Below are 22,893 nucleotides of genomic sequence, written 5' to 3'. Positions count from 1 at the left end.
GAATGGGCGGCGGGTGAGGTGCCGGGTGGCACCCGAGGTGATCCCCGTCGCCACCGCGCCTGCTCGCTCCTCGCGCGGTGGATTTGGTCTTCGTCCGACGTCGCCCCCACCCTCGCCCGCCCGCCTCGATCGCCGTCGCAAGCCGCGGCCACACTCGCCCACCGCACGTGTGATCCAGGTGAGTCTTGCGGCTGTCTGCCGACCCCTCTCCCTGTATCTCCTTCTCGGATTCCACCTACGCTGGCTCTGCTGCCGCTGCTCTACCAGGATGCACGAACTCCAAATCTTCTCCCCGCTGCCCCTCTCGCCGGCGACGGCCGAGCCCTTTTGGGGATTCAACATTCGACTCGATCCCACTGGTGCCCCCGCCGCCTCCCACGGGCCGGGCCGCACCGCGACGCGCGTGCAGGCCAAGATGCGGAAGAGGATGGAGAGTGTCGCTGTCTCCTACTTCGGTACTTCCTCACGCGTGAGCACGCCCCCTCTCTGCTTCCTTATCTCATTTGCGACCGAATTGTTTTTATCCCCGTAATACAAAGATTGGTTCGGTAGCGTTTACCTTGCCGTTTCGTGTTTATCTATGGAACACAGCATAGGTGTGGGAGACTTTGGGTAACTGCTGCTATAATGCTGGGATTGCGATGTGATTTGATGGCTCATGCGTCACGAACTTGAGACCTTTGTTACCAGGGCAGCTTGAGGTTGTAGTCACACCATCTGATACCTCCTGAATCTATCCAGTAGTGACCTGTAATGCCTGTTACGTGGCATTTTTTTTTTTTGGAGTCTTTTACTTGTATGCCATTAAAAAAGATGGTCTAATCGTCTATGTCCCTAAAAAGTTCGATCTATCGTCAGTGTCCAAGCTCGAAAAACTTTTCTCTCTCACACCATTCTGTCCGCCTTCTGTTTGATTTGCGCCGTTTGGCTGTCCTGACGAGTGGGGTCCGCTGTGGCAAATGACCTCAGTTGCCCCTTGCCGTTGGAATTAGAGGTGGAGGCCGTGTTGACCGTTATTGACCGCTCTCACTCTCCTCATCTGGCTCGACTCCTCCGCTCCCTCCTCTATCCCATCACCGAAACCCAAACCCTAGCAGCGATTGTGGGCGGTGGCGTCGGGCGACTGAGCGTCAGCGGGATACGGCGGCTGAGGGGAGACAAGAATCCCATCCCTGGTTGCGGCGGGGCATGGGATAGTGGAGCAAGGGAGGTACCGTGGGCAGCCCGGATTGGCGGCGCATGGCGGCGAACATGGCGGCGGCCGAGCGCCCTTCATGGTTTCGAGACAGGTGAGTTCCTCTTCTCCTTCGCTTGCTTGTTCGTGGTGATTGTGGAGAGCTAGGATTGTTGTTGCTTGCTCTTGCTAGTTTGTTTCCCCCTTTGTGATTATTGTTGTTCATCTGTAGGATGGACCCAATTAGTAGCTACAATCTAGAGTTTCAGATTATTTCTGAAAATATGCGTGGGGGGAAGTGGTATGGCGTGAGTGAAGTTGTGGATGCTGATCGTGTGAACTACAGAAATGTGGTTAAAGGTATTGTGGATAAGTATCCTGGGCGCTATGGGGATACTTACAGTGTGTTTTACTGGTGCCATGACACAAAGATGAACATCCCCCTCACCAATGACCATGACTTAGTTGAAATGTTTGCCAAAAATAAAGCTTCCAAGTGTTGTTGGATGAGTTTAGCCTACTATAAACCCAACACTGTGCCTCCTGTCATCCCTTCTTGGGATCCAATTACTGAGCAATCTATTGAACCACCCATCACTCCTTCAATGGCCACTCCTTCCATTGCCACTCCTTCCATTGCCTGTCCTTCCAATGCACCTCCTAGCATTGCAGAATCAACCCAGACACAGAGCACAGCATGTGCAGATGATGACATTCTGGCAAACCCAAACCCAGAGAATGAGCATATGGGTGTTGATGATGAAGGTTTGTACCTTGACCTTCCACCACCTCCAAAGCCACAGCAACCAACACCTCCAGAAGATCAGATCCAAACTGCCACCACTGAATGGTGTCCAAGTCCAAAGCCAGCTGAATCTGAAACTGAGAGTGATAGTCCAAAGCCAGCTGAATCTGAAACTGAGAGTGATGCTAGTTCAGGGTCTGATGATGAGTTTGATCCTGAAATGGACCCTGATGAGGCAGATGAAATGGTTAAGGACCATGAGCCTGACTACATGGCACCTCTTGAGTATGACAAAAAGAACCCCCCCATGTGTGTTGGAAGCATGTATCCAGACATGTTTGAATTTAAGATGGCTTTAGCTACTCATGCTGCAATAAAAGAGAATCGATATTTCATTCAGAAGAGTGATACAGGAAGGTACCGAGTGTACTGCCTCTGGAGGAATGAAGGTTGCCCTTGGACAATCCATGCATCAACCATGAGTGATGGCAAAACAATTCAGGTGATTTCCTCTTCTAAGTTCTAATTGGTGCTTCCATTGTTATATATTCAAACTTGGTGTTTTCATTGATATTTGCATGTTGTTTTCATTGGCAGGTTAAGAAGAATCCATCTATCCATGAATGTCAGAGCCAGAAGAGGACAGGTGTTCCTGTAGGCTGCACCAAGTATTGGGTTTGTGAGAGAGTTATTGACTAGCTGAAAGAAGATGGGACTTTGGGTACTACTGAGTTGATTAAGAAACTCAAGGATCATTTCAAAGTGGAGATGCCCTACATGAGAGTGTACTATGGTAAGAACCTTGCTATGGACAAGCTTTATGGGCCATGGGACAAGAGTTTTGACAACCTGTACAGATTCAAGGCACAGATAGAGAGTGAGAGTCCTGGGTCAATGGTTGTGATTAATAACCACATAATAAACAACAAGCTCAGGTTCAACAGGCTTTTTTCAATGAAGGCTTGTGTTGATGGATTCCTTAGTGGTTGTAGGCCCTATTTGGCAATAGATAGCACTTTCTTGTATGGTAGGTTCAGGGGCCAGTTGTGCATAGCATGTGCAGTTGATGGGCACAACTGGATGTATCCGGTTGCTGTAGGTGTCATAGATTCAGAAACCAATGAGAACTGGGTGTGGTTTATGGAGAGGCTGAAAGAAGCAATAGGCACCCCAGATGGTCTCTACATAAGCACAGACTGTGGACAGGCAGTGATGCATGGGGTCAGTGAGGTTTTTCCAGAAGCAGAACATAGAGAGTGCATGTACCACCTTGTACAGAATTTTAAGAAGAGATACAATGGCAAAATTTTTTATGATCATCTTTGGGCAGCTTCTTATTCTTGGTCTGAGTACTGGTTTGACATCCATTATAATGCAATGGCTAAAGCCAAACCAGAGGCTATGAAGTATCTGTTACAGACTCACAAGAAGTTGTGGACTAGGAGCCAGTACCTATTTGGCAGCAAGGTTGACTATGTAACAAACAACTTGGCAGAGTCCTTCAACAAGTGGATAAAGAAAGACAAAGGCAAGCACCTTGATGACTTGCTGGATACTTTTAGGCAGAAGTTGTTGATTAAATGGAATATGAGGAAAAAAGTTACAAACAAGTTTGAAGGGAAGATCCTACCTCACATTGTTAAGAAGTTGAGGGAGGATAGCTACAACTTAGACATTGATGTCATTACTGAAAGTGATGGAGTTGCAGAAGTATGTGCCAAGGGGAGCAGTGACAATGCATTCAGGTTTGTGGTGAACTTAAGACAGATGACATGTGTATGCAGAGTGTGGCAAGGGACTGGATTACCTTGTAGGCATGCTATTGCCTACATCACCTCAATTCCAGGAGCAAAGCTAGAGGACTATGTAGATGACTGCTACTCAGTTGAGAAGTTCAGAGCTGCATATGGAGGTGTGATCCCATCCATTCCAGACAAGTCCATGTGGCCCAAAACCACACATGGATTTTTTATGCACCCTCCTCTATTGAAGTCCACAGCTGGAAGAAGCAAGAACAGGCACAAAGGAGCACTAGAAGGAGGTAGCAGGAAGAAGATAAAGAGGCATGAGTGCCCTATATGTCATCAATTAGGGCACCACTGGTACACCTGCAAAAATGGTGATCCAGCAGACATAGCTGCAGTGGAACAACAAAGGTAAACATCATGACTTGTTTCATCAAGCTCTTTCATCACATTGTGATATTGGCTAATTTTTGCTTCATGTTGCCTGCAGGGGTCTCCCAAAGAAGAGGCAGAAGAAAGCAGCTTTAGCCAACACAGAGACAAGCATTGTTGTTGCTAGACAACCTGTTGGGATGGTTTACCCACCAAATGAGGCTGTGGAGTTTGCAGTACCCCAGAAAAGGAAGAGGAAGACTTCATCTGCATCAAGTGTCAAGAAAAGCAAGGCCTCATCTACAAGTGCATCAGCTTCAACTGGCAGGTATGGTTGTATGCATCTTTTTCATTTGAGTACTCTTTTCATTTCATCTTTTTCATTTCATTAGTACTACTTTGTGACTGTTTATTTACTTCATGAAGGTCTGGAACTGGATCCAATGAACCTGTTCCTCTCCAAAGTGTGTTCCTAGCCCCTAACCCTGCCAGCACTAAAGCAACAGGCAGTGCCACAGTGATAGCACCACTGAAGGAGTAGGAGTCTGTCCAAGTTCCAGTCCTCCAAGGAAGAAAATTGCTGTCAAGAAGAAGCTTACACCAAGGAAGGATGTATGCCGGGTTGCAGCTGACCCTTCCAGCCCAGCTGCAAATACCAGAGGCAAGAAGAACCTACAGCTTGGTTAAAGAACAGGTGACTCCTCAATGGCCTTTTGCTTGGTAAACCTGAGAACATGTTGGTGATGAAAACTTGTCTTTTTGTGGGATGAAAACTTGTTGGAAAACTTGGTTAAAGCACAGGTTTTTGCTTTGTTGAAAACCTAAGACAATGTTTGTGATGTGATGATTTCCTGTGATGTAATGTTGGTGAAATGAACTAAACTGAACTGAACAATGTTGGTGATGATTTCCTGTGATTTCCTGTGATGTTATGTAATGTTTGGACAAGTTAATGCTAGTTTCATCCAGTTTGGACTAATTTGATGTTGTTGATGTCATTTTGGTTCATGGTTAAGCATTGTTGTGGTCTAAAATGCCATTGCAACCTTCATTCATTGATTGTTCATCCATACATGCATAAACATACAATGGCAAACACACACACACCTACTTCTTCATTATTGCATACATGGCAAGAAATATTGCAAGATAGACCAGCTTCTCAATCCATTTAAGCTGCTGCATAACCCCATCTGCCCTGTCTTGAACTCCACCTCTGCCAGTAGCCTGGAAAGCTTCATTCATGTTGGCCACTTGAGCTGAAGCTGCTGTAGGTGCTGCTGCCACTGCCTGCATAGCCACTGGATCCATTGCCTGTATAGGCAAAGGAGTAGCATAGCCAGCCTGTGATGGAGTGACATCCATCTCATCCTCCCACCTCCAGAATTGGCACCCACCAGCCTAAGCACCAGATTATTAGAAGAGCGCTCTTATTAGAACCACGAGCACAGATTAGAAGAACAAGAGCATAGCATGAACAAAGAAGATAGACAAACCGAGAAGTAGGGACACTTGTGGAAGACACGACTGGTGTTCTTCTCTGTCCTCGCGGTGAAGCGATTGGCCAGCACTCTACAGTTGGGGCAAAAAACGCGCCTAGTGAGCCGCCTCTCATAAGAGCTTGAACCTTCAGACATGGCCATGGAGAGGAGAGGGATTGAGTGGACAGAGAGGTGAGTGGGAATGGAAGGGAGGGGGTGGCTATATATAGAGCAGGGCAAGTTGGCGCCAAGGCCAACCTTGTTGGCGCCAAAAGCCATCAGGTTGCCGCCCAGCAGGCAGTGGCACATGAGAAACAAAAGTTCCAGGGGCATTGAAGTCATTTGCCACCCACATTTCACACCGTCAGTGCTGCAAATAGACGGAATGGCGTGGGAGAGAAAAGTTTTTCGAGCTTAGACACTGACGATAGATCGAACTTTTTAGGGACATAGACGATTAGACCATCTTTTTTAATGGCATACAAGTAAAAGACTCTTTTTTTTGGCTGTTAGCTACTGCTTTACTGCCTGCATTCTATTTAGTAATAGTACTACTACTATTAGGTTACAGTTACTAAGAAAGCCTGCTGAATTTGCTTGAAATGCTGAAAAAATCCAAATTTTAGGATCCTTAATTTTATTTTAGGAACTTTTGCATGCATTATTTATGAAACTGCTGGAGATAGGAAGTGTAAGCTAGGGCTTCCTGAGATTATCTTTGTGAGAATTTCATTGTGGTGGATGGTCTGATGCAAAAGATAGATGTTTTATCAATTAAAATGTTCTGTATGTAGCAGAGGTTTTGGCATTAGCTCATGGATAAGCTTGAAAAGAGAGAGTGATGTTCATTTTGCTCTGAGGCGAGGTACAGTTTGAGTGTAAATTTCCAAACCATAATCACTCAGGTGTCAAATTTTGAAAGTTTCCTGTACTCTGAGGTTGAAGATGAGTTTTTGTGTTACACATTTCTATGCTATTTACCTGTAGTGTGACGTCTAGGGAACTGCTCTTGCAGCATCAACCTTGACGGCGGTACTGCACTGCACATTGCTGCCTGTGAGGGCCACTGCGACAGTGTCAGAGTGGCTGCTCAACTGGAAGACCAACATTGATGTGCACGACCGCTGGGGAAGCATGGTGAGCCCCCATCCGACTTTCCTTCCTATGAATTTTGCGTTGTCAAATCATGATCTCATTCGCTTCTCCGATCATAGGGGGTAGCTGATGCCGATTTTTAAGGCCACTCGAAGATCTATGATGTATGATCTCTTTAAAATTCATGGTGCAAGGATATATTGCAGATGCAGTTTTAGCATATATAAAATTAGAAAACTAATGAAGACATTCAAAAGTTTGGTAGTGTTATAGCACTGGGCCATCTCATCCACCTGGTGCTTACTAGAAAGGTGTGCTTACTAGAAAGGTGTCTCTTACGGTTTTCTTGTTCAGTTGCATTTATTTAGCACTCTCCCTTTGTCACTGAATGCCAGAGCTCCTGCTTTCCATTTTAACCTTCTTCCATGTGGTACAGAGTCTTGCCGCTATGTTCAAAATTCAACCCTTGCTGTTGGGCTGAAATTACGTGCAATGTCTATATGACATTTCCGTTTACAATGGTTGTTGCTGGGCTGAAGGCGAGGATCCTATAACTATAGAAAAGAAGGTTAGTGGTCTACATATGCTGATATGCATCTGCATTATTCAGTATCAGCATTATTGGGTTCACTAGATCTTGGTAGATTTGTTAGCGTAGCTCTTTGTTTGCTGGTTCCCAATATTTATAGCCGGTGAAATTTTTGCCTGCTAAAAGGGAAAGGTTTCGATTCATCAACTGCCAACTATGCCTCTTTCAATACTATCATGTAACTTTAGTGGAGAAGCAATAAAATAGAGTAAAAGGTACCAGACAAATATGATTTTGTCAGGTAACCTCCAATTTGTGCATATTAAGCAAGTGAGATCAACATCAACTATTCATTTTCTGGAAAATGGTGCCTTCAAAACCATACTGAATTTTCTGAAAAATAGTGCCTTCAAATTGTATATATGAACATTCTTCAAAACCCCATTGATTCTTTCGGCTGGCTTCACCCCCGAGAAAGGGTGTGTGCTTCTAACCTACACGACTCATCAAATTCTGTCAAAATATTTGCATAACTCTAAACTATTTATTTGATTTCTAGGTGATTTTGGTTGTTGGTGATGACACCCAACATATCTCTAGAGGGATCTTGTATGACAAAGCAATACAAAGAATTGGGCAGCGATTGCAGGATCAAGGTCGAAGTTCATAGACGGCTGCAAAGCAGCAGTCTGAACTCCAAAACCACAACGCGAGTGATGATGGATACCAGCTGTGGTAGTTGGTTGATTGGGAAGGATTTGGCATAGGGAGTTTATCATATAGTCACTGTGGATTTTTTTTATAGTTACTGTCACTGCAGAATTGACGCAGTTACATTTTTTGTGAGGAGTTTTGGGTGCAGTCTTACACGGAAGGGGTTCTGAACAAGCTGTTCATTCTGGCTCCATCTCTTGCATATATTATTGTACCTATAATATTTTTTAAGATAAAACTTAAGGTAAAACATGATGTACATGAACCTTAGAAAATAGAGGTAATTGCACAAAAACTGGAACCCACTTACCAATGTCACCTGGTGAAGTGCCGCAATTGCACAAAAAATGGCGCTCACAGGTTAACGCACATGTTCAAAATTATCATAGCATTAGTTTGTTCCTATTGCAACGCACGGGCATGATTCTAATTGTACATTATCTTCTAGATTATCTTTAATTGGTGACCAGCTACAGCTTGGTGTTTGTGCAAAGCATGTTCTCTTCGTCGAAACATTGAGAGATTAGATTCTTAATTGTATAATATATTGTAAAACATGTATTGTAAAACACAAACTTGTTATGATTAAGGTGAATACTCGTGTATTGCAACTTGTAAAACATCACGATTGCAGTATCTATTTTAGATACAGTATAACACGCGCTCATACATATGTTATCGTGATATTATGTGTACCCGTTGCAACGCACGGGCATTTAACTAGTTAAAGGAAAGAGGAATATAATGCACTGAGCATGAGAAAGCACTTTCTGATATATTCTCCCGTTTGATTCAGGAAATAGCCTGAGGTGCTTTTCCATATATTAATGGTTTAGGTACTTTTGACTCTTGGTGTTACATAGTACATCAGATAGTGCTAATCACTGACCACTCATGGTATAACTGAACTGTCATACGCCCAATGGAGGTTCCCCAACTTAGAACTAACGGGCCGAGAGGGGCCCAAGGAGGGGCACCAGGCGCCACCACCAGCGCGCCCCTAGGGGCCGCGCGCGCCCAGGAGGGAGGGCGCCGTCGCTCTCGTCGATCCCGCCGTCGTTACCCAAGTTACCATATCAAGTCTATTAGAGTTTGGATAGAGTTTGGTTAGTTATGGAATTGGAGTTTGTTAGTATGGAAGGGATAATCCAATCCTATAAGGATCTCCCATAGGTTGCGCGGAGTCCAAATCCTATAGGGACTATAAATACTAGGGGAATGTAATCAATCAAACTAAGCAATAGACGAGCGATTGTTCCTTCCTACCTTCTCCTCTCCTCTCCCTACGCCTGCCGCCTTCCCTCTGCCTGCGCCGCCCTCTCTCCCTCGCCGCCTCCCAACCCTAGCCACAACCTCCACAGCCGCCGCCAACCCCTTCCCCTAGCACACCTCTTACACCTGGTATCTCGGAGACCGATTCGATCCCACGCCGTTGCCATGGGTGCCAACAATGCTGACTTCAAAGCTAACTTCGACAAGCTCGTCGCTGACCTCCACCAGCAGTTCAACGGCATCAAGAGCGAGTTCACCTCCATCAACAATAGTCTGACAACGATCGAGCAACGTGACGGCCCGGCGGAGGCTGCCACGGCTACTGCTCGCGCCGAACGCGAGCGCAAAGCGATCGCTACCAAGCTCGAGGTCGACACCAAGAAAGCCATGGAGGACATAGGATGTGCCTTCCTCAAGCAGCAAAAGGAGGCATCTCCATCATCTACAATCCCTGAGATTGCGGATGATCTAGAGAGCAAGCTCTTCACCGACACGACGAAGGGCCTGTCGACAAAATCTGGTCGGCAATCTACCGAGGGGTATACCCACGATAGTAGATGATCGGTGGAGGTGCACGTAATAGGAACCAGATGGTGACACAAGGCACAGAGACAGTGATTTAGACAGTTTCAGGCCATCTGATCGACGTAATACCCTACGTCATGTGCCTTTGTTGGATTGTATTGAATATGAGATGAATTCAAGGGGGTCCCTACCTACCTTATATAGTCTGGGGGTAGGGTTACAAGTCGGTTTAGGCCTAGATCTGTTCGGTTATATGGTAAGTATTTACAAAGAATACGATATCTATCATATCCGAAAAGATCTTCCTTCACCGCCAAGATGTCTTTTGATTGCCTTGCGGTGCACGTCGACCAGAACTAGGCACTATAGGCCTTGATCTTATGGGCTGGACCTCCCCTGGCGGTGCGGCCCATGTCCATTGCCACGGGTACCTGAGGTTATACCCCCCACAGGCCCCCAAGACCAATGTACCTCCACCGTTCCCGTACCAGGGGACACTACCAGGCTCCACAAGCTCGACTTCCCCCATGTACGATGGCAAGGAAGATCCATTGCCATGGATTAACCGCTGTGAGCAATTCTTCAGAGGTCAGAAGAATCTTGAAATGGAGCAAGTCTGGTATGCATCTTATCATCTGACAGGTGGCGCGCAGTAGTGGTACATGCGCATGACGCAGGACAAGACGGTGACAGACGGTGCGTATTTCGCTCGGTGTGTCAACGAGCGCTTTAGGTCCCCTACACGGCGCAACCCCCTTGGCGAGCTCACCTCCCTTCGCAAGACGGGAATGGTTGACGACTACACAAAATGCTTCCTGGCACACGTGGCTCATGTTGGGCCCCTCGATGAACAACAACAAGTGAACATCTACACTGCCAGCCTCCTCGAACCCCTAAAGACCGACGTCAAGCTCTAGAACCCCACCGACATGGAGGTGGCCATGTCCTTGGCTTGGGCGTATGAACGCTGCCTCGCAGTGCTAGCCGACAACAACAAGGCGCCATCGACCAAGCCGGTGTCACAGGTGCTGCCCCTGAAGGCACCCCCGTCAACACCAACCTCGATGACCACGACATCATCTACACCACTAGCTCCTCCGCACCCGTTCAAGCGCCTCATCGTCGAGGAGATGGCGGAACGATGATGCTCCGAGCTCTGCTTCAACTACGATGAGCCATTCACGCGCGGCCACAAGTGCAAGCACCTGTTCGACATTACGGCCATCAATGACTACGACAACAACGACGTTGATGTTGACGTCGACAATAGCCTCCTCATGATGATTGGGACTAGCCAGTCTCTGGTCTAGGGATGGCCGCCCATGTACTTGGCTGGGGTCATGTCAGGCATAGGCGTCCACATCCACGTCGACACAGGCGCTACACACAACATCATCGACATCAACGTAGCTCGCCTCATCGGTCTACAAGAGCAGTGCATCAACATCGCCATACTCGTCGAGAGCGGGAATGAGGTTCCTTGTCGTGCTGTAGCCTTCAGTGTACCCCTCCACATCAACGCCGACGTCTTCGACATCGACGCCTACCTCCTAGACATTGGCAACGACGTCGACATCATCCTCGGCACACCTTGGTCGCTAGCCTTGGCTAACTGACTTGGGACTTCACCACCATGCAACTCCAGTACATCCGCAACGGGTGCCTATTCACCTACACCACCATGCAACTCCAATACGTCCACAAAGGATCAAGATGCCCAAGAGGGGGGTGAATTGGGCTAATTCTTTAATTCTTTGCAATAATTAAACCCTACACTTAGCCCACTTCACCCCTTGTGCCTAGAAAGTGTTTCTAATGTTCTACCGCACAAAAGTTTTGCAACCTAAGTTCCAATCCTACTCTAGCATGACAATTCTATGAATGTAAAAACAAGAATTGAATTGCTCAAAGTAAATGCTTAAAGTAAAGAGAGAAGGAGGAACGCGGCGAGGTTTTGCCAAGGTATCAGAGAGTCGTCACTCCCCACTAGTCCTCGTTGGAGCACCCGTGCAAGGGTGTAGCTCCCCCTTGATCCGCGCAAGGATCAAGTGCTCTCTACGGGTTGATTCTTCGACACTCCGTCGTGGTGAATCACCCACAACTGCTCACAACTTGAGTTGGGTCATCCACAAGCTCCGCCGGATGATCACCAAACTCCCAATCACCACCAAGCCGTCTAGGTGATGGTGATCACCAAGAGTAACAAGCACGAACTCTCACTTGACCATGACAAGCCTAATGAGAAAGGTGGATGCACACTTTGCTACTCTTGCTTTCACTAATGAGGCATCTCTCTTGGATTCTCAAATTTCAATCACCTCACTAGGACTTTACTCTTCTTAGCACTCTCAAGGGTGTTTCTCAGCTGTTGAAATGAGCAAAAGTCATCCCTTGAGTGAATAGAGGAAGTATTTATAACCCCTCATTCAAAATGAACCGTTATGTGCCGTTGCGGGGTGACCAGATGCTCCGGTCAAGATGACCGGATGCTCCGATTAGTTCTTCCCGCCACCGAGCAGTTAAGTTGTGATCGGACACTGACCGGACGCGTCTGGTCATGAAAACTGCCCTCTTGAACCTTACTGATGTTGACCGGACTCTGGAACCCAGTGTCCGGTCACTTTGCTGCTCAGCGTCCGGTCAGTAGCCGGAACCTTACCAGCGTTCGGTCAGCACTGACCAGACACGTCTGATCAGGATTCTCCCTCTCTGGAACCTTACTGGAGTTGATCGGACTCTAGCACCCAGCGTCCAGTCACATTTCACTCAGCATCCGGTCGCATACAGATGACTTCACCTTGATCAAATAAACTGACCAGACTCTGCGCCAGCGTCCGGTCACACCGAAATCAGCATCCGGTCAACATTTGACCCTCCATTCACTTTCAACTCAAAATCATATGTGAATGAAGTTCGCTCCAATTGATCTTAGGGCTACTTAGGAGCTACCTAGTGCTAGATTTAATAAGTGTGCACCACACCTAACCCACTAGACTCACCTAGGTCAAGCTACCCATCCATACCCCCCTTAATAGTATGGTCAAAGGAAAAACAAAGTCCTAAACTACTCTAAGTGTCTCTTCAACACCAAACGACACTTAGAACTAGTCCATCCTTAACCTTGTTGTCCATCCTTTGAAAACCGAAACGATTTCCATCGAAGGGGCATGACAACCATGATTGCCCAATCAATTGCCATTACCATGACCTAACTTAATTCCCTCTGCAAAACACACGTTAGTCATAGTAATCATGTATTATCATTAATCATCAAAACCCAACTAGGGCCTAGATGCTTTCAATCTCCCCCTTTTTGGTGATTGATGATAATACAACCTCGAGTATGTAAAAGAGATGAGGTTTTCAACATGCTTGGTTCATATAAGCTTTTGACAATAAGAACAAAGGAGTTAGGCAAGCTTATATGACCCAAGCCAACATGATGTATTCAATAGATGTGAAATAAGTATGAGTACAAGAAATAAAGCTCATTTGCATCGGAGTAAAATGCGGAAGCAAAACAAATTAGCATAATCAAGTGACATGACATATAAATAATTCAAAGTAGAGAGCATACATGTCACATATCACATAAATATCACATCACGTAGATATCACTATCACATAAATATAGTTCGATGCATGAAAGTAAACATGAATGCATAATAGTGTATCACACATAAAAAGCCAAATATAATAGATAACTCCCCTTAGATGTATCGCTCCCACTAAGTCTATCATACTCGATCCCTCTCCCTCTTTGGCGTCAAACACCAAAACCTAAGGGTCGATCGGCGGGGCTGCAGCGAACGAGTCAGGCGCTGAGGCGCGATGAGTGATCTGGAACTAGGCAACATCATCATCTGATCCTGAGATCTGAGCCGTATGACCCTCTATCGCTAAAAGTGACGCTGGAGCAGTCTGGGTTGGATCTGGTACTAGTGCGGTCTATGACTCTATAGGTATCACTAAAGCAGGCGGCTCTGCTGATGCAACTGATGAAGGGAGCATCTCTGTAGTCTTAGTGATAGGAGCAACTATGGAAGGACTAGGGACATATAGATCTGGCGGAGTAGGCTGCCCTATCAACTCAGTAAATGTCTCACCAAGGCTCTTGGAGACTGGGGTATCTGGCACAAGCAACGATGAACTCTGAGCCGGTGTGAAGCCCATTTGAAGAGGTGTGAACTACAAGGCTAGCACTAGTGAGGCAAACCACTAGGACACCTGCTCTGTAGGTGAAGGAAACTGTGTCGCTGGCTGTCCCTAACTCTAAAGCCCACTAAGCTATAAAGCTAGAGTCATAGAAGTGGTGATAGGCTGGCCGATCTAGGGTGAAGGCTGTGGCAGTGGAGCCCCAATAGCAGTAACTACATGCTGCATAAATCCAAGTAACTGCTGGTACATGACGAGCTGTTGCTGCTACATGGCCTACTGCTACTGTTGTATAGCCTACTGCTGTCACTGGAACTCGTCCTGTCTAGGCTAAAACTGTGCAAATGTAGCTACGGTCTCCTAGGCCTGGCGAGCCTGATCCTGCCTCATTCGCTCAAGAATAGCAAGTAGAGCGGGGTCTGTCTACGGTGCAGGTGGAGCTGATCTGGAGCTACCGGCCTCATAGTCATGTCGTCGAGGAGGCATCTGAGGGATATCCTGGTAGTCATCATCTGAGCTGTCACTAGGGTCACTCTCTACCATACCCTCTTGCTGAGCATCGAACTGCTCCTCCTCTGTAGCTGTAATGCCCCTGATAGTCTCATCTTGCTGGGTTGTAGTCTCTAGCACCTCTGGGCGATGGCATGGCTGGCTAGGTGCACTCGGCCTGCTATGATGTAGCATTTGGGTCATGTTATATGTAGGGAACTCGGTAGTAGCACCAGAATACTCTGCCAACATCTCTGAAGGCCTCACTGTAACTGCCCTGTGAATCAGAAATGTAATCCAGTGAGCATAAGGCAGCTAACGATGACCCCTAAACCCCTCTTCAAGAGTATCCTCCATCTCTGATAGAATAAGATCCCAAATATCAAACACAGTCTGTTGCATCAGAGAGTTCAGTAGACACAACTGAATGCGAGTAAAGCCCTTGCGATATCCCATCCTCGGAAGCAGGGTCCTCCTCATGATAGCATCAAGCAGTCTAGCTGTAGGAGTGATGTCTCTGGGTGTCCTACTCGACCCCTCGCCGAATGACTTTGTGAAGCAATGATGGGCCAGATCTGTAGGAGGCACAAGACCACCGTAAGGGAGTCTAGGAGGCGTTGTCTGACCATAGCAAACCTCATGTAGCCAGATGGGTTGCTCCTGAAGCCTTAGTATCTCTCTAACCCTAAAGCTCATCAGCCTATAGTCTTTGCCTCTGAATGCAAAATATATAAATCTGTGCTGCGGGTTAATCCAAAGTGTAGCATAGAACTCACGGACCCATGATTGAACATATCTGCTTGTCCGTCCGAGTAAGTCTATCAACCCTGGTAAGTAAGATAGGTAAGGGTGAATCTGCTCTCCTGCTGCTGCTACAATGGACTCAATGGAGCAAACCCTCTGAGACCTAAATGTAGCCCCACTGTTAAGATATGCTTTATAGAAATTCTCCTGCAGTGGTGTATAGAACCCCTCAGAAGCACGCTCATCCCTCCTAGGCGGGAACCACTCCTTAAATTGCACAAATCTGAGCTGTGGCACCTGCTTAGTCGTGGTGGCCCTCAAATCTAGATAAGTCACTAGAGGTGGACCCTATGGTCTAGGAGGCGGATGAGAACCCCTCCTCTATGTCTCTGGCCTCGGTGACACCTGGGTACGAGTATGACTAGAGCGGCAAAACTGTGGCTGAGATGTTGGCTCTGTCTCCTCGATCTGCTCTGCCTCCTGTGTCTACTCTATCAGCTGCTGTGGCTCCCCCTGAGGCTGAGTCTCCTCTATAGCAACACGTCATCCCTCAAGCATGATAGTCCTAGCTGGACTACCATGACAACGCTCAACCTGCTCAATGGCTGCCCTCTGTGCTGGTGAAAGCTGATCTGCAATGACAACACCACTTCGAGCACCTCCTCTCTCTGCACGCTCTGCGGCGGCTGCAACTGCTGCTGCTCTCTCTATATCAGCATCTGCATACTTCCTCTTCTTTGTTGGAAGCTTCTTCATCGCCTTGCCTTTCACATCAGTAGGCAAGCGAGGCGGAGACCTTGGATCCTCATCACCTAGACCACCTCCGGCGTTCCTAACACGAGCCATCTGGAACAATCTGCTACCTCGGACAAGAAACAACTATCACTGACACTCCTGAGGCTTGGCCTCGATCCGTACTCGTGAGCTTGGCCTCGTGTTAGCTGACAACTGCCAAAGTGTCCTCAACAACACTGACTCGTTGCACGTTAGAATAGATAGGAAATATGAATAATTTCAATATACATCTAGAGATACGAAACCCTAAGAAGTAAGCATTAGGTATGAAATTAGAATCGAGGGCTTGCTACCTGACGAACCGGCGAATCGACGAGAAGAGGAACGAATCAGAGAACCACCGGATCGGCAACTACAGGTTAGGGTTACGGCGACAACAATGAGGCGCTGGTCGGTGGCACTGGATGGGATTGGCCATGATGGCGTAGGGCATGAGCTTGCGCTGCAGAGGAGTGGTCGAACCACGACGGAGCTAGGGCATGGGAGCACGCGGCGACTTGGGAGCAGCCAGGAGGCGTTGCTGCGGTGGGCACGACGGCGTGATGTGGCGTGGCAATGCGGGAGCAGCGCGGGCGCAGACAGCGCGACGCGAGAGGCGGCGCGCGGGCGTAGGAGCAGGGCGGCGCGGCGAGCAGTGGAGGCGCGGCTAAGGCGCTGCGGTGATGTCGGTGCGGGTGCGGGTGCGGGTTAGGTCAAGCAGCGCGTACGGCGGCTGGGTTATATGGTGGCCCCCCGATGGAATAGAAAAGAAAATGGAACAAAGAGTTGGAAACCCGCACATTCTCTACTGACCGAACGCTCCGGTGGCAACGACCGGACGCTACCACCCGGAGTCCGGTCGACAACAGAGAGGTCCAAAACCTCCCAAATCACGACCGGATGCGTCCGATCCTACTGTCCGGACGCAGCCAGAGTCCGGTCGATCCTGTCTTCGTCTTCTTCGCATGACCGGACGCGGGATCACCTTCTGACCGGACGCAGGGAAAGAGCTGTTTCAGCGTCCGGTCACTCTTTCGCAGCAACGGTTCACCACCTGTGAATTGACCGGACGCTGGACATCAGAGTCCGGTGCAACGTCCGGTCACTCTTTTTTAGCAAATCTTCAAAGTTCCTTCGTGCTGCATGTTCCCAATCAAGTCCCAACTTCAATAAGACCCAAATAAACACCAATTGGGACTGATGTGAGTGACCTCTCTCAAACCCTAAATTTTTTCAAAATATTTTGCCTTAGGCTATAATTCTTTTTAAGAAAATAAGCAATAAAAGGGTGATTGAAGAGAAACAACAAAACAACATTCATGCATATGCAATGCAATACTTGAAAGTAATTCTAGTTGCTTGTCAAGTTTGATCCATGGCTAAGCTTCTTCACACGTTTTTCAGCGGTTATCTTAACCATGTTAGACAAGCCCTAAATGCATTACCACAAAGTAAACATGTTATATATTACAATGCAATGCAAGGGACAACACAAGCTCATTTTCTAGTGAAGTTGCTAAAATCAAGCACATTGAGCTCATTCCTCAACTGACAAAATGTTGTCTCATCTAGCAGTTTAGTGAAGATATCCGCCAATTGAGCCTCGGTCCTTACACCGGTTGATGAAAGAGTCTATGAAAGAAGTGAATGTCATTGGTGATGAAGATGAAGAAGACTGACACACTTATGGAGTATTTTTGCGAAGAAGACGACACACTTATGGAGGTGGACAGTGACGACGAATAGCTGTTCTGTTGCAAGGATCTGTTGTAATTTTACGTTTTAATATTCTGTTGTCCGCTACTACCCGGGCTCTGACGACGACGACGGAGCGACTGACCCACGTCGCGGCGGACCGGCGGCATGTCGGACCCGCTGCACGGCGAACCAGCGGCGCGGCGGACCGGTGGCTCGAAGTGAAGACGTTCATTCTGACAAGTATCAAAGTGGAGACTCTGAGTCTGAGTATGATCCTTTACAGGATGATAATGGTGAATGAGGTTTGATTGATGATGACAATGCTAAGGTGCTAATTCCTCCATCCTGTCAAGTCTTAACTTGTTGTTTTTCTTCCTAATTCAATATAACTCTCTAATACTATGTTGACTAATCCATGCTTTCATTTCTAGCAGTGCTCTAAGGAGAAGACTCGCAAGAAAACTAACAACCAAACTACAAGCATGCACCCTGGTGGAGTCAAGTTTCGGTCTCGTAAGAGAGTTTTTGCAGACCAAACATCTCCTAGAGTTACTACAAGGTCAAAGAAAAACATTGCCCAGCAAGATGCAAGTCTGACACCAAGTGACATTTGTGTGCCACCTCCATCTCGAGCTAATGAGAGCCACGCTGGAGAACTTGTTGGCAACTTAGATGACCACACACAGGCTGCTGTTGAAGGCTAGTTCTACCGCCACATTACTTAGTTTCATTCCATTACTGAGTCAGCTATGAAAAATGTTCAACCTGCTATTTCAAGTTTATCTATATGTTGTATCTGTTTATGTAAGTTTAATGATTGTTTAGCTTGTGAAAATGTTAACTAGAGTTTTTGGTATAAAAAATTTATGAAACCAATTTTCACAGTTCTGGTAACATGCTCTATGCAGCAAAATTTTGAAATCTGTTGTTTGACACTAAAAAGTGGGCTCAACCTGTATAAAAAATTCCATTTTCATACAGTTTCTTATTTTCCATGCTTCCTACTTGTTTGCTTGCTAAGCTTTTAACCTTTCCTGTAAATGGTTGTTTGATCATGCTGTGGTGTCTTATGAAACCTTGATGATATACTGAACATACCAGAAACTAGTATGCTTTAGGTGAATTAAAATCTTGCCTTCTCTGCCAGAGAAGAGATATGCACCTACTTGGTAACATGATGAACTTACCCTTAATTACTGCCATTAATTTTAGGTGATATCTCTGCTCTACTTGACAACACTCACATGACCACTGGGGCTGATGCAATTGACCAGCCTAATCAGCACAGCCATATGGACAATGGAGATGACGGATTCTTACTGTCGTTCCATAAGTTTTTTTTATATGATGAATGCATTCTTACTGGCTGCCCTTTTTAGATGGCTTCACCCATCATGATGACAACACCCTCGTGGCTGACGTAGCTGATGGCATTACCCAACATGGTGACCACAACCAGATTACCAACGAAGGTGATAGTTTGTTCATCTGTTTTCCATATTCCATATTGCCTCAGTGGATCAATGTTTGTATGCAAAGCTTTAAATTCATGATCAGCTTGGATCAATGTGTGCTTCACCTCACTAATTTTAATTTCAATGTACATTTCCAACTAGGGGGAGAGGAGAGAAGGGACCGGGGACTTAATATGGGATGTGGTCTCCAAAGGTCAAACCAAGCGCGCTGTGGCAAAGCTACAAGTTGTCATAACTGAAGGGAATATAAGGCCAGTGGTTCCTCTTGTTGCTGCAAAGTTTGCAACTGAATGCAACATCATAGTTAGGAACCATGTGCCTATACTCACGCACTGGAAGCTATACAAGAAAGAACCTGAATCTGCGTTATTTGATCTATTCATAGGAAAACTAAAGGTACATACATTCTCCAGTCCTTCCCACATTTAGTCTCAATATGAGAACCATTGTTTGTAAACTGTTTTATGCCATAAATTACTGATTTGATATTCTTTTTTATACATGTTCTTCCATTCGGTTAGGCCAAGTTTGACATAAACACAGAGGATGCGACAGTTAAAAAGGCTTGTCGTGAGATGATGAAGTCTGCAGTTCGACAACAAAGATACCGGCTGAAGCAAGAATATTTTGATCCTTTTCCACTACATTTGGTTACAAAAACTTCTCTCAAATGCATGAGTAATGAACAGTGGATTAAACTTTTAGAGTTATGGAAGAGTCCCAAAAAGATGGTATATGTTTTCTCTGAAAGAAAGATTGTTGCCTTGTACACGCTAATTTATCACCAACCTTACATGTATTTTGTCTTTGATGTAGGAGACATGTCAAAAGAACAAAGACCATCGAGGGAATGTTAAGTACCATCATACAACTGGATCCCGTGCCTACATGGTTCATGTTGAAAATTTGGTAAGTGAACCATGTCCATTTGTGTTGCTGCACATATATGAATGGCAAATCGGTGTTGCTGTATAAATCTGGGCTGCACATATATAAATGGCACTTGTTTGGCATTTGTAAATCTGTGCTGCACATATATAAATATCTGTTGCTGTAGGAGAAATTATTCCTGTGTTGATGTAGTGAGCTGCTGCTACTTACGATTCTTTTCATTTGAATAGTAGCTGCTGTAACTCAACATTTGATGCACTTGTTTGGCATTTATATTAATGGCACTTGTTTGGCATTTATAAATCTGTGCCGTCCATATATAAATCTGTGTTGCTACAGGAGAAATTATTGCTATATGGATGTAGTGAGCTGCTGCTACTTAGGATTCTTTTCATTTCAACAGTAGCCAGTGGCAGAGCGTGGCTGATTATGGTGACATGTCGCTGGCTTTCCACTCCATGCACCCTGTGTTTTGTGCAGACCTATGAACAGAACAAAACAGCTAGCATACTGATCACCTGAGCACTAGCATGAGAAGCTAGCTAGGCAACATGACCAAATAGGCATTCCACGTAATTCATGGCAGGCTACTTGTCTCTAGAACACTTAGCATATGAGCACCTGATGCATCTGTGTTTTTTTTCCATGGAGTTCAACATCAGTTGCTGCTACTTTTATTTTCTTTATAGTTGAACAGTAGCTGTCCTATATGTGTATGCCTAATTCTCTATATGTGTATGCCTGATTCTGCCTTGATTTTTGTAAGCCCTGATTCATGCCGGACCTGATGCATATAAATGTTGTTCTCAGAGAGACAAATACGATGATGAAGAACCTGATGCATTTGATTTGTTCAAAGAGTTCCAGTATCGCAACCAAAAAAAATGCTATGCCCCTGCTGTACAGGAGGCTATTGTAAGATTACTTTCAGACTTTGCTCTTTGTAATGCTTGTTTTTAATTCTCTCATCATCAACCATGTTTGCTACTTGCTTGCTAGACTCAAATGGAAAACAAGCTGTCTACAACAACAGAAGGTGAAGAAATCAAGTCTGCGGCTCAGGTTGTTGGTGATGTGCTTGCTGAGAACACCAAGAATAATAAGTTTTTGCAGAATGTAGGGTTCAAGAATGCTCGGCCTAGATCCAGTGAGCAGAACACTGAGGCAGAACTGGAAGCAGAGAAAAGGGCCAATGCTGAGCTTCGTGTCCAGGTGGCTGATTTGTCAAAGAAAGTGCAAGAATCTGATGAGGCAAGGATTATGGACCGAGAGGAGATGAAGAGGACTCAATCTGAGATGGAAGCAAAACTTGATCTTTTGCTCAGTCAAGTTCGACCAAGTTAAGACATGCATGTGCTATATCTTTTGCTACTAACTTCATGCATCTTGTTGCTGCTAACTTGTGTCAAGTCAAATTCGATCAAGTTAAGCTATACATGGTATATCTTTTGCCGTTGCTGCTGGTTGCATTTTGCCGCTGCTGGTGCTTGCATTTTGCTGCTGCTGGTGCTTGCATTTTGTCACTGTTGCTGCCGCATGAATGCATTTTGCCACTGCTGCATGGAATAAGATGGAGTTGTATGTATTTTTAGAATCTCTATTTGTTGTAAACTGCAAGGTTGAATGGGATGTTGGATGGAAACTTATGTAATCTGACGTTGGATGAAAATTTATGTGATATGTTTGATGGAAGCATAAGATTATTTATTTGATGTGCTGCTATAATTATTAGCTTTATGGGCTGTGTATATGGGTTGTATGTGTGAAAATGGGTTGTGTATATGGGCCGTATGTGCTGTAGTAGTGGGCTGAAAAGTGCTAAAAATCGATGACGAAATAGGGCTGCAAATGGCTGAAACTTGGCTGCCAAAATGGCTGAAAAAGAGCTACGAAAATAGCTAAAATTGGACCAAAAATTGGCCTATCTTAGATTTTGGCCTATTAATAAATGGGCTAAGGTAGTGTCTACGTCATCATCCACGTAAGCATCCATGATGACGTGGCAATTCATCCGTGATGTTTATTTTTCGTCACAGGAAATGGACTTGGGCTGGGCTAACTAGGCATCGGGCTCTACCATGACAATTTAAGATCGTCACCGATTCCGTTAATCCGTGATGATTTCCGACAAAACGTCATGGACGTTAATCCATGACGCTCAATCCGTGATGATATATGAAATCGTCACAGATGATGCTTGGTGACGTTTTTTTTGGTGATCCGTGACGAAAAAAATTTCATCACGGATTAACAGGATTCTTGTAGTGACATCGCTCTCCGACCCGACTCCACCGCACACCGTCTTTCGCCAAGCGAGTTCGACTTGGGCTCTTTCATGTTCGCCACCATGCTAGACTTGACGACGTCGCCAACAACAGGATCAAGCGCCACGGTTTGGCGACGCATCCCTGCCTACCTCGCCCCCGATACCGACCCGCATCCAGGACTTCATTGCTCCACCAAGAGAGATGGCACACTTCATATTCAGGGCAGCCATACCACGACCTCTACTTGTTGCGGCTAGCCAGACCACAGGAGCCGGCACGAACACTGGCGCGCACCTCTACTTCTTCTACGGCTACATCAGCAATCTCCTGCTTCGAGTTTTCGCCAACACACACATGGGAAACACATCTACGGCAGCATGCTTGGCCACATCGAGGCTATTCTTCCCGGTGAAGCTTCTCCACCAGCTGGCGTCGACGACTGGACCCTACTTTGGCACGAGGACACGATGAGTGGAGAAGGGGGTTGGTGTCATACGCCCAATGGAGGCCCCCCAACCTAGAACTAACGAGCCGAGAGGGGCCCAAGGAGGGGCGCTAGGCGCCACCACCAGCGCGCCCTAGGGGCCGCGCGGCCTAGGAGGGAGGGCGCCGTCGATCCCACCGTCGCTACCCAAGTTACTATATCGAGTCTATTAGAGTTTGGATAGAGTTTGGTTAGTTATGGAATTGGAGTTTGTTAGTATGGAAGGGAGAATCCAATCCTATAAGGATCTCCCGTAGGTTGCGT

General features: G+C 46.3%; 1 protein-coding gene, 1 long non-coding RNA gene and 1 pseudogene across 2 annotated transcripts; all 3 read left to right on the top strand.

Moving 5' to 3' along the window:
- The first annotated feature begins 2,687 nt into the window (after window positions 1-2,687).
- LOC136525961 (protein FAR-RED IMPAIRED RESPONSE 1-like) lies at window positions 2,688-4,577 on the top strand. Its single transcript, XM_066518770.1, has 3 exons — window positions 2,688-4,075; window positions 4,155-4,364; window positions 4,463-4,577. The coding sequence occupies exons 1-3, from the start codon at window positions 2,688-2,690 to the stop codon at window positions 4,575-4,577; spliced, it is 1,713 nt and encodes a 570-aa protein (XP_066374867.1).
- A 2,159-nt stretch (window positions 4,578-6,736) lies between these two features.
- LOC136526806 (uncharacterized) lies at window positions 6,737-8,037 on the top strand. Its single transcript, XR_010776589.1, has 3 exons — window positions 6,737-6,923; window positions 7,049-7,180; window positions 7,701-8,037. It is a non-coding gene; the product is annotated as an uncharacterized lncRNA (long non-coding RNA).
- A 10,917-nt stretch (window positions 8,038-18,954) lies between these two features.
- Window positions 18,955-21,222, top strand: LOC136525960 (uncharacterized; annotated as a pseudogene).
- Window positions 21,223-22,893: the final 1,671 nt, after the last annotated feature.

Source organism: Miscanthus floridulus, chromosome 19 (assembly GCF_019320115.1).
Source record: "Miscanthus floridulus cultivar M001 chromosome 19, ASM1932011v1, whole genome shotgun sequence".
In the NCBI taxonomy this organism is placed as follows: Eukaryota; Viridiplantae; Streptophyta; class Magnoliopsida; order Poales; family Poaceae; genus Miscanthus; species Miscanthus floridulus.
This window is presented reverse-complemented; position numbering and strand designations above follow the sequence as displayed.